The following is a 16,544-nucleotide window of genomic DNA, read 5'->3' as shown; positions in this document are numbered from 1 at the left end:
ATGTCATTAAATTGTGTTTTTCTTTTGTTTTTTAATGTTACTATTAATCCATTATAATACACTATAGTTTTATTTTAATTAAACAGTTATGCATTTTTGTGTTTTAATATAAAAATACTCGATTTTTTTTAAACTAATTACAATGGCGGAAAATCTGCAAACGCCCTCAATTGGTGTTACACCTAACCTACGGCCATGGGAGGTATTGGCTTGGTCACCGGAACGAATGACCGCCATGTATACGGATTGGGGCTCATATTTCTCACGTCAACAGAGATGCGCCCATGGTAGCCACTATGTGAACAAGGCATTGGATATAAGTCCAAATAATATCAAGGCCCTGATGAAATCTAGTCAACTTAAGCGGGCATTGGGCCTGGCTCCAGAAGCTCTACAAGATTCAGCCAAAGCTGAAAGTGAGTGAGTACATGCTTAAAACTAAATTGCTCAAGATTAAGTGGACTATTTATAGAACTTCTGGAGAGGAGTAATCCAACTGTATACAATCCACATGTTGGTGTCGAAGTCTGCGATGCTCTCTATGAGTGCAATCGATTTGAGGATGCCAAAATCAACTTGCATAATCATCTGAGAAGATATAATTCGTGTACCGGACAAACTGTATCTGTAGAGAATCGTCTGAATGTGGTGGATGAGAATTTTATTGACACTCTGGGTGTTCAGACTTCGCCAGCCGTACAGCGTTTGGTCAACAATATGACACATGACTTGGCCAATCAAAGACCCAAGGAATCGAAACCCGAATGCGATGTTGTTAGCATTTTGGAAATGGAGGTGAGCTTTATATACCTACCTTTGTCTGCTTTTTGATTTCTTTTGTCTTTTAAATACAGGAAGAATCCATTTCACCTTTGGAACTGGCAAGGCGAAGTCGTCATTTTAAGATCTACAATCAAACGTATCTCAATCGGTGCTGGGTTGATGTGGCATTCCTTAAGAAATTGCGAGATTGTCCACATGTATTGCTTGAAAAGAGCCGCGAATCGACGCCGTATATGAAAAAACTAATGAAAACCAATTACAGTGCGACGCGCACTTTAACAGTAGGCAAAAAAAAAAAAAAAAAAAAAAACAATCTGTTCATAATTTATTGTCTTTTGTTGGTAGAAAATGTTACATGCCCGCTGTCCCATGTATGCAACACATTTGCATAAATATGCCTCAGGAGATCTTTATAGTAAACACCAGGAGGACAATCTCAATCGCATACAATATCAAACAAGGCGAAATATGTTTAAAATATTACGCAGCATAAGGCATTTAATTAAAGTTGGCGAACTGAATGTGAGTTTCACTTGAAAAGGCTAAAATATGCAAATTGAAAATGCTTTTTTCTTTCTTTCAGAAACTTACACATTTTATTGAAGAGGTTATGGGAGAATATGTTTCAATCAAGACGAATCGTGTTATGCCATGGAAATTTGAATTCATTAATGAGGTCTATAACTATTTGGGTTTGGCCCGCATTAATGAATACAAAATTCCCAGCGACATGAAAGTCTTGCAGGGTAAACAACGTCTCCTAACACTCTTCAAATTGCCGTTGGAAAAGAATTTGGAATTGACATCAAAAGCAAAAGTTGCCAATATACTGCAGATACCTAAAACCGATATAAACGATCCCAAAGCGGAATTATTTAAGTGATTGTTAAAATTTAAAATTTCAAAGTGAATTTGAGGGTTTTTCAATAATTTTTCATTTTAGAAAGCGCATAGCTCACCTTGAATATCGTATGCGATTTGCCAAATACCCTATAGAACGAGCCTATCTGCTACATGAGATGGCGCAGGCTCATTTGGATAATAATACATTTGATGCCGCCTGTTCCATAGCGCGCAAGGCAATGGAGGGTAAATCTATTCTATATATGTATGCATTTTGGAATTTCCGTTTGAATTTTCCATTTTTTTTTTTCTCGCTTTGACAGAGGCTAAGAAATGCAATAGCAATATTTGGACTTTTCTAAGCTTAATAATCATTGGCAAAGCTGATGCTATATTCGGTAAAATTGAGAGAGAAAGAGAAATTTTAACTGAAGCTTTTAGAATAGCCAAACGTTTAAAGAATCTCGATTTGTGCCTCTTCATTGACATTTGTCTGAAGGTCAATGAAGAGGAAATGGATCTTAAAAAATCGACAATCTCATCGGAATTGAATTTTAAAAAGATTAAAAGTTCACATTCCAGGCAAATGATTAGTGCCGATCCATTGCCAGAATTGTAAACGCCCAGAAAAAATTAAATCGGTAAAATATTAAAAAAAATATCAAAAACATACAATACACGAAAAATGAGTTGCTTGCCTTAAGATTTTTATATTTCTTGTTTAAAACTTGTACTTTGAATCGGAAGTTGGTCCACGGTGTCTTGGTAGTAGAAGTAGTGTAGAAACTTGGCTGGTTTGACTTGGCTGCTTGTTGTATTTGGTTTTTGGGCCATTCAATCACGGTGAGTGCAAAGTGCAGTGCTGCCAACTTGTTTTCATATATAAATATTGTATGTTACCTTCGGTTTGTCGGCTCCTGTTTAGTCGGCAACATTTTTACCTTCTGAAAAACTTTTTTTCCTTCCCACTTTTCCAAGGAGCTAAGCGTAAATCAAGTTGTCCCTTCTCTCTCTCTCTCCTTCTTACACACACACTTTCTATCTCTGTTGCTCTGTTGACTTGAAGGTGAAGTTGCTTCGGCATTCAGCACAAAAGACGCAAATAAATGAAGCCATTTGTTGTACTGTTAGCTGATTTTCAATGCAGAGGCTAGCAAAAGGAAATGGTGGCAGGAAAGCGAAACTTTTCCACCCAAATTCGGAGTTCTGGCGTTGGTGACGGCGGCGTCTGCACCACCTGCCTTTGGAAAATTGTTAGCAATTTCCATTAGTTGCTTGTCATTTAAATTTTTCGCCGCTTTTCGTGTACTTCTTTTTGTTGCTGCTTCTGCTGCTGCTGTTGTTATTTTCTTTTCATTTTTTCAACACGGCAATGCCCTTAAAACCAAAACTTTCTTTTAACCTTCCTACCCGCTGCTGGTCCCCTCTGCACATTGACTTTTGCCTTTCTGGTTAACTGAGCTGACTGCATTGAGTCGTGGTGGCAAGGTGGGAAGGCGTGAGAGGCGTGGCTGGCAGGTGTCGACCAACTTTGGTGGCTCTAGATTTAACTTTTCTGTTCATTTCAGGTATTTTTTTTGTTTTTGTAGCCTATACAAATGATGTACATGCAACGGAAGTGGATAATTTGCCAACGGAAATCATTTGTCGTCCTTTTTGTCAGTTGTAAATTGAAGAATATTTTCACCTGCTTTTGGCTGAGATTAATTAGATGAAGTGCTCTAAATTAACAAATTGCATGCTATCTAAGGAAGACCCGCTCACCCCGCGTTTTACTATCCGTCTTTAACATGCATTTAAAGTCCTTTTCATAAATAGAAATCCAGAGAAACAAAATTAAAACAAAAGCAACATCAACAGGCAATTGCTTTCTTTCAGTTTTCATTCCGTTTTCTTTAGGTTCGAGGGAAAAATCACACAAAAGCCAGAATAAGAACAAAGAATTGCAAAAGAAAAACAAAACATGCTGGTTACTAAAACTGCAACTCAACTTTGTAGACAGACCGGAGGCAGGTTTCTGGTTGCTAACGACAACGACGATGTATGCCATAAAAAAGAACAACGCCAGCAGCAGCTAAGAAGCAACACCAGGCAACAGAAAATTGCTTGCAAGCAATTAAAAGCGCAGCAAGGCAAATAAATGCCCACGCCCACAGCGAACGACGATCGTCGACAACAGCCAACATTTTGTAATAGACTTAAGCTTAAACGAAGTCATCTGCGTTTTCATCGTAGTTGTAGTACTTAGTTGTAGTTGTAGTTGTTGCCAACTTGACGTACTAGCTGACTAATTAGTCATAAAATTACACCGACCCCAGGATGAGAAAGTCACTCAAAGCGCCAACAAACAGAAGAAACTGGAACCAAGCAAGTCAAAGTGGAAAGTGCAAAGAGCCGACGGAAGCAGTTGGCGCCTGACGGAAATGCGTGCCTCTGTCCCAGTCGTTTTCTTCTCCTTCCTTTACTCACATCCACCAGTATCTCTCGTTCTCTCTCTCCTGCCACAATGCTTATATGCTTGGGGCGTTTGGTCTGCCACTAATTGCTGATTTCCCCTTTAACTCTGGCAAATGGCAATTTGCTGTATGTTACCCTAGAGATGGACAATGTCGATGGAATATCCTTGAATTTAAATTGCCAAAACATTCTTTAGTTCGCAATATACATATCTAGGTATATCACGCAGCCATCTCTAAGTAGAGCAAAGACAGAGACACTCACACACACATTTGCCACATCACTTATTAGCTTTATTGCTTTTAACAATTTCAACTTCCACTTCCTGCAAACTGGATGGCAGCTAAAACGTGTGCTGATTAGTGGCCCAGTCCTTGTCTAACGCCCATAGCCATAAATTCCTATGGTGCAGCAGGCAAAATTGCAAAGCCATGCAGCAACAGAATGAGAAGTGAGAAGAAGCACATGCAACATTTAACATTGCAGACAATTTATAAGGCCGTTCATGGCATAGGAAAAAGACGATGTTAGAACATCAGGCAGGACACCCTCCTCACACAAAACCACTTGCCACTTGGCACACACTCACACATTTTGTACCCGTAGCTGGATAAAGAGCATTTTCCTGTTCACTTTTTCTCATCGCATTGTATTTTCAAATTCAACATTTAAGCCACTTAAGGGGCCAGTTGAAAAGGCAAAAGCAGAACAATGCAGAATGCCAAGGTTTATGTTTCAAGCGGAGCAGTGGTAGGTAGCGACACTTACATTTTGGGGCACTACGGGAAACCGCCATAATAAAATGGCAACAAAAAATTGTTTTCCAAAACAGCACAACCAATGTCCAATATGCTCAACTGATTGACATTGAAATCCAAGCAGAGATAATACCAAAAAGGAGACTTTTCTTATGCCCGTATTAAGGTCAACTGCCATTCTATTGCAGCTTAAACAAAGACGTAAGTAAATGGCCAGATAGATAGATGTTTTTTGACTGCAAATGTTAAAATCTGCAGAAAATTGGTTTCTCTGTGACCCCAAAACTATTTATGAAACATGGCTAGAATTAAATTATATTGTTGTTGGCTCCCCCGGAAAATCACGCAAATTTTAAATTGCAACTCTGCGTAATTTCTAACGACTGAGCAACATGAAAAAGGTGGACAGCTCAGGGACACAAAGACCATGCTTGGCTCAAGGATTAAGCTATACTAAAACCATGTATATATACAAGGGTATTCTCACATACATATTTCCAAGTATATGTAGAAAATAAAGAGAAAAACCAAAACAAAAAGAGTCCTTCGATTGCGTGGCAGTCGTCAACTGCAAGTGACAGGCTCCGTATGTTGGCTTTGTGGTCCGTGTCTAGATAATAAACTTGCTCGACAAGCTCAGAAATCATTTTTCAGATTTTTCTGCTTCTTGTTTTTCTTTTTTGGTTTTATTTTCTCTGTCTGAATGAAGAGTACAGAACAAAAATTCACAAAGGAAACAGTCTTTCGCAGAACGATATACATATACATATGTATAGAATATTTTATAAAGAAAGAAACTCTTTGTAGAGCTAAAAGAGCTGAGAATAAACATTGGTAACAATATTTGACAATTAAATTGTTTAAAATTTGAGGTCATATTTTTTCGAGGGAGCCAGACACTTTCATAAATCAAGACAACTTCTTTGAAATGTGTGTAATAATTATTTAAAGAAATTAACCATAAATAATGCTGCTAAAAAATAATACAAAATAAACAATATCACGACAATAATTGATTATTTCGCTGAAACGTACGATCTATAAACGGTTTTTATTTGCCATCACATATTAAACAAATCTATCTAGAAAATTCTTGATACAAGTAATAGTAAAGGACTCCTATATCTTCCTTATAAATATCTACAAGGTATAAAAATTTGTGAAAATCTAAGCCAAAAATTTCTCAGAGTTTTCCCCATTGTCATTCGTTGATATCCTGCAGGGTTTTCTTTGTGCCTTGAGACAAAAGCTTGCATATACATATGTAATATAAGATACGTTCTCCTCAACCCCCATAATGCTACCAATTCATTGCCTTCTTTAACACCGCTTTTAAGGTTGATTTCTTCAAACAAGAAAAACGAAGAAGAATAAAGTAAATCAAATGAGTTCGCATGCCGCTGGCAGATAGCATTGAATGCAAACGCTGCTATATAGCTTATATGTACTACCTATAATATAACTAGAATAGATTTTTGGGCTGAACGAAAAGACAATTCAAGGCGTGACCTGACTGAACAACTGACGGATGTACTTCCACTCCACTTTTACATTTTAATCAGCAACTGACAGCAAATAACTATTTAAGAGAACAAAAAAAGACGCACACCCACACACACATTCAGAAGAAGAAAAGCGTAATAGTGTTACCCCTCCTCCACCCACAAGCCGACAGCATCGAAAACCAAAAAACAAAAAAACGAAAAGGAAAACAGAGTGAAATAAAATAAAAAAGGATCACGATGAATTTGATAAGCCGTGGGTGATAAGGTGGCGGCGGCAGACGTTCAGTTCACTTCAAAATGGCGTCACAAAATACATTTTGAAACGAGCAGCGAAAACGTGAGTTGATTAGCAATAACCTCTCCTCACTGTGTCTTCGCTGTGGGTGTGCGAATGGGTGTTGGTGTGTGTGTGTGTGTAGCGCCATTTTGTTTCATAGCCGAGACAAGTTTAATGGTTTGGCTCTTAAAAGGTTTTCCCGCTCTCAACTCCCATCGTCCGCGACATTAGTGGGGGATACTGGAAAAAAAAGGATACTGCTAAAAACGGATGAGACTGAGAGAGTCAAAACCATTGCGTACATCAAGATATATACGGGAAACACGTTGCGGCCATATGTCAGAGACGCTTTTATTAATATTTTATACAAAAACAACAACAACAAAAGAGAAATAGAAAACAAATGGTATATACGTATTCGTATTTGTATTTTCATTTTTTGTTCTTGTTTCATTCGGCCAAGTTGACGAGCATCGAATGAAAATTGCCAGCACATATTGACGTAATGGCTGAAGCACTTTTTCTGCGCATTTTATTTTCTATTAAATGCTTTTGCAATTGTCAACAATTTCAATATAGTTTTATTACGCATGCATTACCATATAAACTTACATATACATATGGATATACTATGTATGCATATTATGGTTTATATTTTTAGCCACTTTAATTTGCCAATGACCTGCATTTGTTTGCGTTTTGAATGGATTACTAAAAATGTCCTCTTATATATACATACATTGCCAATTTTGTATTCACTTTTAATTTTCAATTGATGGTCATAAAGCAGGGTTAAGTACAGGCTTAAATACAGGGTATTAAAGTGTATCGTGTACTTAGTTTAACAAGTTTGGAGAGCGCTCCGTGTTATTGACTCAAACAACCAGTCTTTTCTAAACTTTAGAATCAACAAAAACAATAAACAAGAAATAAAACTTTGTGTTGAGTCACATATTTGATTAGTTCAATATTTCTTTAAACCATTTCAAAATATCTCTATAATTGATTGAAAAAAAAAAACGTATTTTTGTTTATTTTATCTACATTTTATTTGCTATTTTGATTTGTAAAAGCTTTTCTTTTTTGCTGAAATGGATAGCCCATAAACTAAATTAATATTTTAAGTTTCTGAAACTTTCCTTGGTTATAACTAAATATTTGATTTTTTAAATTAAAACCATAAGGTATAATAATTTTTGGTTTTTGTGAAGTTCCCACCCTCTGAAGAAAAACAACAAATCTTGGGTGACAAAAAGTCATCCGAATGAAAATGCCACTCAATAACCCAAAAAATGGTCAAATTCCAGGCACAGACATTGACAAAGTTCTCAAATATTGGCCAAAAGCAAAGAATAGGACAAACAGAGAGGAAAAAACAAAAAACGAAAGGAAAAGAAACTGTAACGCAATGAAAACAAAAGGAAATTAAAAGCATAAATAAAAAGTCAACCCACATGCGGAAAAGTCATCCTGGTAGACGTTGAGTGGTCCTTTTCTTATGTAAGAACAGCAACAACAACAACAAAAACAACCAAAAACAAACTATGACAACAAGTGAAAATTATGAGTCAAAGCTTTTCGGATCCTGTGGCCAAAAAGGAGTTGGGTATTGTAATTCATTTCAAACAAACAAACAAAGAATACAACACCAAGAAAAAAAATGACTAGAAGACTAGAAAAACGAGAATTAAATGCAAGCTACAACAACATGAACAACAACAAGAACAACGGCGACAAAATGCAGCACAAATTCAACACTTTTCCGGATTGAGAAAGGCCAGGAGACCCGAGCAATGTGTATGGAAAGGGACTATGTCATGGTAGAGTGAGGATTTGGGGCACTTTGAAACGTAAAACTGGGAGGAGTATGAGTTTGGAGCGAATTTTCAGTCCGGTCGCCGTTGTCGCTTAACATAGATAAATTGCGTTAGAAAAAGAGGCGGTGTCCCTGGGTCCATTCGTATAATTCACTTTTGTCAGACTCATAAAAATTGTTGACTGACATTTGTTTGTGTTTCCCGTTTTACCATTTATTGTTGTTGCTATCCTTTGGCTGTGTTGCCATTTTCTACTGATTTCGTGTCGTCGCGCTGTAGCCATCTTTTTCTTTTCCACTAGAACATACACACACACACAGACATACTCCGAGAGAAAGTCATACACAGAGATACACTAAAGCTTTGTCTTGTGGTAGGAAAAGGGTAAATTAGCTTTTAGTTCACATTTGGAAAAGTATCTCACATTTTCATGATCAAAATTTGAACCCATGATTTAAAATTCATAATCACGAAAAAATTATGAAAAAAGTCTGTCTTTAAGTCTAAAGTAATCCCTTTGAATACTAAACTAAAAGGCATTCAACATTCAACTATTCAACTATTAAAGTTTCACTCAAAGTATTGTTTAGCTAATGAAAAAGTCTTTTAATAACCTAACTAGCAAATCATCGAAAAAAAGCTTAGAAATACTTGCAGTAGTTGCAATTGTTAAGAATTTTACATCAATTAATTCTCTAGTTTGATAAACATCGCTTATTGGATTCCATAGCGTCAATCATTTTTGGGCAAGGATATAGACATTCCGACTCCATCAAATTAACTTGGGTTCTCTGTTTTTGTTTCTTTGCTCTCTAGTTTCGTGTTTCTGTCTCGTTTTCTCTTGGCATAAAGGAAAATTAGTGAGTTTCGTTGCAAAAATATAAAACATTCCTTTTTTAGCATTTCGTGTTTTTGTTTCTGTTTTGCTCTCCTTTACTTTCTTTTTTTTTCTCTCAATGGCATGTCTGTGTGTGTGTGTTTTTGTTTTTTGGGTGTTATGTTTTTTATGTGTTTGTGTTTTTTGTTGCTTTTGACAGTTTCAGTTGTAGGTACATAATGACAAAGGTTTCCGTTTTCAAATGTCCTGGTATGCAAAAAAAAAAAAGTCAGTACAAAGCATAAAAAGCTTAAAAACTTGTTTGATGTAAATAAAAATGCATGCAATTTGCATAGTTTGAGCTCGTTTTTTGTTGTGCTAGGAGGTGGGCCATGAAAACAGAAGGCACGGGCAAATAGATGGCAATTGCCAGCAATTTGGAATCGTTTTAACAAAACAGCTCTTCAATGTGAAATTATAATGTGAAAGATAATGCTTTTCTATCGTTAAATTTTAATTGTGAAACTTAGTCAGATTTCAAAAGTATTTATGTTTAAATATAAGAAAGAAAAAGCTTAAAAAAGGATCACAAGCAACATTATAAACCTATTATTTTCATTAATGCATCCCATTTAAGCATTCTTGGGAAACAGGACGCGATTTTCATGGCATAAACGGATCAAAGACTGTGATGTGGGATAATACTGTTCATTTCATTCTCACTCACCAGAATAGAGAATAGTTCAATTTTTATATGTTCGCCATTGCAAACCTCTGTGGACCATGCCAATCAGTGAACCCCGCTCTCATCCACTTTATGACATTATTTTTAGAGTCAACACACAAAGTTGGTAGTTGGCATATTGAACTTTTAGCACCTGTAGTGGTCACTGCAAACCCCCACAATCCTTTCCATTGAGTATGCTCTAACCTGCCCTTTCCTCGGCATTCCCTTTTGAACCTTGTTGATTCTAACGAACCGCAAAACGTGGTCTGCTGCTGCTGCTGCCTTCACAAATCCGAGCTAGAACGTGCATTCCCATGACTTAACCAGTGTCCAATGCAACTGCGCTTATTAACAATCCTTGGAGAACACTTCTTTCTCTGTTTTCTCAACTTACACCTCCCTCTGTCCCACTCTCTTTCTGCTCGTTTCGCATTAATGAAGTGCTCGTGTGAGCAAGTTGTTTCGTTTCTTTCTGCCGTTGATTACATGAGAAATTCATGTTGAAATTCAAATTTAAAACTTTCACACGATGGCAAAGTTTTTTTTTTCTCCTTTTACAGGTAAGACGGGAAAGTCTCCGTCCGTATCTCTCTCCCTTTGTGTGTGTCTTTCTCTCTCTCTCTCCTATGAGGCAAAAAGTCAAAAGAGTTTTTCAGCTCGACTTGCACTGAATTCGTGTGGCTATTTCGCTTGCAATAGAAGTACGGGCAAACAATTTCAAATTCCTATACCTATGAACCACAGTCACATTCGCAATGCTGTTAAAAATTTTCACCAATGTTGTGCATTCAAATGTTATCAAGCATTTTCCATTTTTTTTTTCGCGCTCTTTTTTATTTTCTTTTTGGTTCTTGCAAGTTTTTGTGCTGGCATTGGCAAGCCAACTGATTGAATTGTTACAACGGTTTACGTGTACAGCATGGCAAGTGCATTTGGCTTTGGCAGTCGGGGCGAGTGGGGAGGGGTAAAAATCAATTTGGCTGAAATAGATTGTCGAATTTCGGGGTATAAATTTCAAATGGTTCAACAAAAGTTTGTCTGGCAATTGGTCAGTGAAAATGATTTGCCAAAAATTGAAATCAAATTTTTCGTTTTTTTTTTTTTTTTTTTTTTGTATTTTATGGTTCTGCCATATATGTATTTATGTGTTATAAATAATAGCTGTGATTTTGATTTTTCCATTTATCTATATGTATTCATGAAGTCATTGACTTTGGAGTTCTTTTTTTAGTTTAGTTATTGAAGTTTAAAAATTTGCTATGTGTATAGATTGGTGAGATGGAAAATTTAAGCATAAAACTCATAAATATTGAAAAGAATTTGCTATTTGCTGTCTGGCTTATTCGTTGTTCAATTATCTTATTATTTTTGTTGACTGATGCAATGGGTAATGCATTTCAGAAATGTTTAAATTATAACCAAGCAAAACTATCAATTCAATCATTATAACCCAATGTAGCCACTAAAGCATCCACAAAATACAACAATTATCGGACAGAACTGGAGGAATGGAAATGAATTGGTTTACCCAACTAATGAATGAGTGAATGGTCGAACCCCTCCCACCCCACTGGAGCCACCCCTAGAGGAAACGAATGAGCAGCTTCATTATACGTATTTTGGGTAAATGAATATTATGGTCATTGCTCATACGACGTGTATGACTGCTCGTGCCGCTGCTGCTGCTACTGCTACTGCTGTTGCTAATTGTTCCAAAATGACAACGCAAATTTGGACAAATTCTATTGCAAGCACAGAGATATATACAAATGCTCACCCTCTCTCACCCTCACTCGTAAAATAACCGAAAAATTTGTGTTAAATAAGCGAATAAAAGCGAATGAAAGTTTTTGCCACTTGCCTGCGTCCGTCCGGTGCGAATTGCTCTGGCCACGTTGTCGGTCATTTCCTGTTTTATTTTGTGCCAACTCATCATTATCATCATCATCATCGTCGTCATCGTCATTATCTTCATCAACCTCATCGTAATCATCGTCTGCGTGTCAGCCTGTTGTGTGGCAAGCATTAAATTTAAAGCCTGCTTTTTGGGGCAAAGAAACAGCAAGTGGTAGGAGGCAAGTGGCTACTACCCTAAGTGTTGGCACGTTTCACGTTTATTTTTGGCTTTCATTTTCGTTTTCATTAAAAACGTTGTAGGTACTGCGTTTCGTCATTCAATCCGTAAGGAAAATTTGTTGATTACCTTACACAGTTGCGTCCTGATTGCTTCACGTGATAGGAACATTAGCATTTTATTTATTCACCTCACCTCCACCCTCTTCTTGGTTTATTCAATTTGCGAATGATATTTGCTTCTCAATATCACATACAGAGGAGAACTCCATTATAGTTGACAGTCAAGACAAATTTATATAATGTCAACACAAAAGCTTTATCCAAACGAAGAACAAAAATCAGTATGGAAAAAGGGAAGGCAAAAAAAAAATAAAGAGAATTTGTTTAACAACCACTTATTTAGATTATATTTGTTGATTTCCACTTATGGCGCACTTAATGGTGAACATTGCCACTGCCTTTGCAGAGCCGCCAATGGCTCCTCGCTCCTCTAAATATCTTGTGTATATATCTAACAGTGTGTTGACATTTTAGCCCAGCTCAGTTTCAGCTTCAGGCCACTCACACATGATTGATAATTTTGCTGATTCATGCGTGTAATTCAACTTACTCTCTCTCTCCGTTAATATATAGTTGGTTTTTGGCTTGGAGGTCAGCGACTTTTTCAGACTTTTGATGCTTAGTTTTATGATGATATTTTATTTTGGCCAAATTTATCCTTATTGTTATATTTTCCTTACAATTTAATTTCAAAAATTAAGTGAAGTATTCATTTTAAAGACCTAAGTAAGTTACTTGGCAAGCCATTAAAACCAGGCTAATTAAAATTCAGCACGTTGCCAGTTTCAACCAGGCCGAGAGTCATAAGCCAAGCCATAAAACAGTCAGCACAGAAGCCATCAAAAATATTGTAACACATTTTGCCTATTAATTGTGAAAACCAGAACGAACAGCAAAAGCAAAAACGAAAGCAAAACAACAAGTCCAAGTTTCCATCTTTGCACAGAATTCACAATTTGTTTACCCCTCTCCCTACACCTTCTAGAGAAATTGGTAGCAGTTTTCCCACCTCATAGTAATGGAATTTTGCAACATTGAAGACGAGTGGAGATAAGTTGAGTATACTTCTTCTCCTGTCCAGTTGAAAGACGGGATTTTCCACTGCTTTAATAATGAAAATGAAAACTATAAACTCATTTGTGTATTGGGAAATCCAAAGTGGTTACGTGCCTCGTTGGAGGCGTAGAATGGAAGGAGTGAACTGTGTCAGTGTGAGCAACAACAGCAGTAGCAGCAGCAGCAGGTGTGGAATGAAAACTTTTCCAAGCAAAACTTTACAAAAAGTTGTGGAAGGGGGTTGGCAAAAGAGTGATGCTGGTTTCCAAGTATCTGGTTTATCTATGTAGTTAGATCTAAATCTATATTTTGTGTGTGTGTGTGTGTGTGTGTGTGTGTGTGTGTACACAATGAACATTTGTCTTATAATAGGATTAACCCTCAAGTGACAAAAGAAAAATTACTAGTAAAGGTCGAAATTTGATGAGTTTCAGTCTCAACAGGCATTACTTTAATATATGTATACAATATTTGCAAATCTTTAAATATAATTCTCTTTTTATTATTATTATGTTAAGGGGTTAAGAAAAAAATCTCATGAAATCGTGTTACTTTCGGCTTCCATTCGAGACAATTTTTCAAATGTCTCGTTCCAATTCTCTTTCTCGCCCTCAAATCTTCCTCCATTTCGTAGTCAACCCGCATGTTGCCATGACAGTGCAAATAAATTGCAAAATTTGCCAACGCAAAATGTTCTACGCAAAGTAAACAAAATACACCTAAACAAATTGCACACACACACACATACAGAGAAATTCAAATACTCATTCTCACACAAACCTACACACACACACACAGTTACTTTCTACATACAATATAGGATACAATGATACAAAAACTTTAGTTTCCCCAGTGGAGCACAGAGAAATGACGAGTACGCGACCTCCATTTGGTGTTGGTGTTTGTTTTGTTGTTGTTGTTGTTGACTGACTGACAGAGGATATGCGTTCCTCAAAAACGTTGAAACTGAAAAGTTCAACAATATTTATGGTAATTAAAATTGATTTGAAAAGTTTAGATTGTCTCACCTCACCTCAGCTCTCTCACTCTGTCTCTCACTCTCAATCTCTCTCTCTTTCTGTCTTTCGTTTCCATAATGTTACAAAGTGCAAATTTTTTGGCCACTCCCCACAGTCAGCACACACATACACTCTCTATTTGTGTGTGTGACAAAACTTTCTAATTAAAGTTTCTGCCAGGCACTGAGCACTGAGCAAAAGTTACCAAGTTTTCACGTGTGTTCGTTGCCGTTGCCGGCTTTTAGGCGCAGTGCGTAATACGTTTTCAAGTTGAATTTTAATTAGCTGACTGCGGGATTCAAAACAACAAACAAACAACCAACCAACCAGCCAGTCGTATGGCCAATTGATTGGCCAACAAGTGAACGTAAATTAAGCGCAGACCTCAATATTAATCAACACTCATTCGTTCCTCTCCTGTTTTTTTTTTCGTAGCCAGTGCCCATCAAATGAGTCCGAAACACGTAAAATCATGCCTACAACAAATTTGATTCACTTGTTTCAGAAACGAAATTTAATTCGATTCTTTTTATTTTCAATTTGCCAACGTGATAGAACTCTGCACCAACTGAGGCCAGGTCATGCGATTTGATGGAATTTGAGATACAAAATGTCAGAGGTGAGATGAAAAGAGTCGGCCTAGTCTATTGCCAGAGACACAGAGGTAAATCAGTTTCATAGAATGCAAAACTTTAAACTAATTTAGGCTGCCTTTGCCCTACGATCAATTTTGTATTGTCTTCTTACTTAAAAGGAATCTGATTTTACTCAGTTTCTTCTTCTGGTTTGTTTTACTTTAAGTCCATTGTGTTTTTTGATTGAAAATCCACGTGCCACAATTTCATTTCAAGTAAATTATTTTCTACCCCGAAAATAAAAATTACAGCCACAATGACGACGCGTGATGGCAGCAAAAGAAATTTCAAGTATTTTCACTTAACAGATCGATTTCATTTGGGCAATTTTCGGTATTGGCCACATGTATATACAATTGAATGTATTATTTATTTTATTTCACTTTATTGTTTGTACTGGTTTCGAAACCATTTCGGCTCTTTGCTTATTTATTTGTGTGTATTTATATATTTATTTATGTATATGAAAGAATATACGAAAGGAAGGATGCATGCCAAAGGAAAATGTACTCAACTCCATGGGCATATAAATCGAACAATTTGGTTGTTTTTTCATTCTTATTTTTTCTGTTGCTACTTGGTGGAAAGACAACGCGTGTCAAGGCGTGGTATAAACAATGTTTTATGAGCGGAAAGAACGAACCCTTTCCGGTTACTCAACAAATTGAAAATAAAATTTGAGTTGCCAATGAATTCTTGCTTAATTTCTTTACCTATCAAAAGAGTTTTAACTTTAAGAGTAACTGCCAGAGACTATAAAGAGGGAAACTTAATAATCAAATGTCCAGATTGGTTTCCTCTTCTCTTTTTCGGTCTGTCCCTTACTTCGTACAGGGTATCGTGAGGTCTACAGTTTATTTTCATGTGCATTATTTTTTATTTGTTCAAGTTTTTTAAAGGAGTTGGCTGTTTGTTGGTTTTTTGAACACACTGCCAGTTTACAGGTAGTGGAGAGTTGGCGCAAAAGCTAAAGGCAAGTGGAAGGTAAGTAGCGACGCTCTTCCTTGTTGTATCCACTTCCTGCTTGTGTTTTGACCAGGCCAAGACGAGGTCGTTTTGCCTGCCAATCTGTTTGCTCACGAACTTGCCCGGTGGCTTTTTGTTTCTACTTGTGCCCTATGCCCGTTTACAACTTCCTGGTCATGCTTCTGCTGGCCTTGGCTGGGCTTGCCTTTTGGCTGCCCTTCTTTTTGGCCTGTCGTGCCCCCTCTCTCTCTCTCTTTTTTGGTTGTTGTTTTCTGTATGCACCAGCTTGTTGTTCTTGGCCGCAAGTTTGTTTTTCGGTATCCCAATCCCCCCTTCAGATCAGACTCTTCAACTCCACTTCCTTTGTAATTAGCTCACAGGGCCAAAAAAAAAAAAAGGGCAACAGAAATACAAAATTCAAGAAAAAGGAAATAAATGTAGCCCCAAAATGTTTGCAACTTTAAGTTTTTGGTCTTGACGTTGTTTCGCCGTTGCCGTTGCATGACCAAGTCGGAGCCCACTCGAAAGTCATAAAGTGCAAAAATTGTTACACTCAGCTCAGGCAGAAATGAATTATGAAAGTTCTTTTGTTGCACCAGGCCAAAAGAAAGAGATGGCAAAGTGGGGTGAGAACCGGGGGATCGAAGTTATTTCTTTTTCTTAGTTTTGCATTCTCAGTGAAAGTTTCTGTTCAAAAGTAAATAAGTAATACAATTTGAATAGGCAACTTGGCAAATTGTTGTTTGAC

The 16,544-nt window shown here is 37.0% G+C and overlaps 1 protein-coding gene and 1 long non-coding RNA gene across 3 annotated transcripts in view; one reads left to right on the top strand and one right to left on the bottom strand.

Annotated features, from left to right (window-relative positions):
* LOC137584387 (uncharacterized) overlaps nt 1-16,544 on the bottom strand; it is a 128,527-nt gene that overhangs the window by 70,940 nt on the left and 41,043 nt on the right. The gene's annotated exons all lie outside the window — the stretch shown is intronic.
* Nucleotides 9-2,304, top strand: wa-cup (walker cup). Of its 2 annotated transcripts, none has more exons than XM_068300444.1 (7): nt 9-416; nt 473-795; nt 855-1,064; nt 1,129-1,305; nt 1,367-1,662; nt 1,727-1,872; nt 1,950-2,304. In XM_068300444.1, exons 1-7 carry the CDS (start codon nt 143-145, stop codon nt 2,243-2,245), a joined length of 1,722 nt encoding a protein of 573 aa, XP_068156545.1. In that variant the 5' UTR covers nt 9-142; the 3' UTR covers nt 2,246-2,304. The 2 variants fall into 2 exon arrangements, with proteins under 2 accessions (XP_068156545.1, XP_068156546.1); XM_068300445.1 differs by having other exon boundaries at nt 322-420.

The sequence above is a fragment of the Drosophila tropicalis genome, unplaced genomic scaffold (genome assembly GCF_018151085.1).
Source record: "Drosophila tropicalis isolate 14030-0801.00 unplaced genomic scaffold, ASM1815108v1 contig_878, whole genome shotgun sequence".
NCBI lineage: Eukaryota > Metazoa > Arthropoda > Insecta > Diptera > Drosophilidae > Drosophila > Drosophila tropicalis.
The sequence above is the reverse complement of the archived record's forward strand: the minus strand, read 5'-3'. Positions and strand labels throughout refer to the sequence as shown.

What these genes read in the sequence shown, in the direction of transcription:
- wa-cup (XM_068300444.1), top strand. Translation starts at nt 143, where the DNA reads ATGGCGGAAAATCTGCAAACGCCCTCAATTGGTGTTACACCTAACCTA. An exon ending in GTGCGACGCGCACTTTAACA is followed by an intron (nt 1,065 to 1,128) that starts GTAGGCAAAAAA and finishes TTTTGTTGGTAG; the next exon opens with AAAATGTTACATGCCCGCTG. An exon ending in CCCAAAGCGGAATTATTTAA is followed by an intron (nt 1,663 to 1,726) that starts GTGATTGTTAAA and finishes TTTTCATTTTAG; the next exon opens with AAAGCGCATAGCTCACCTTG.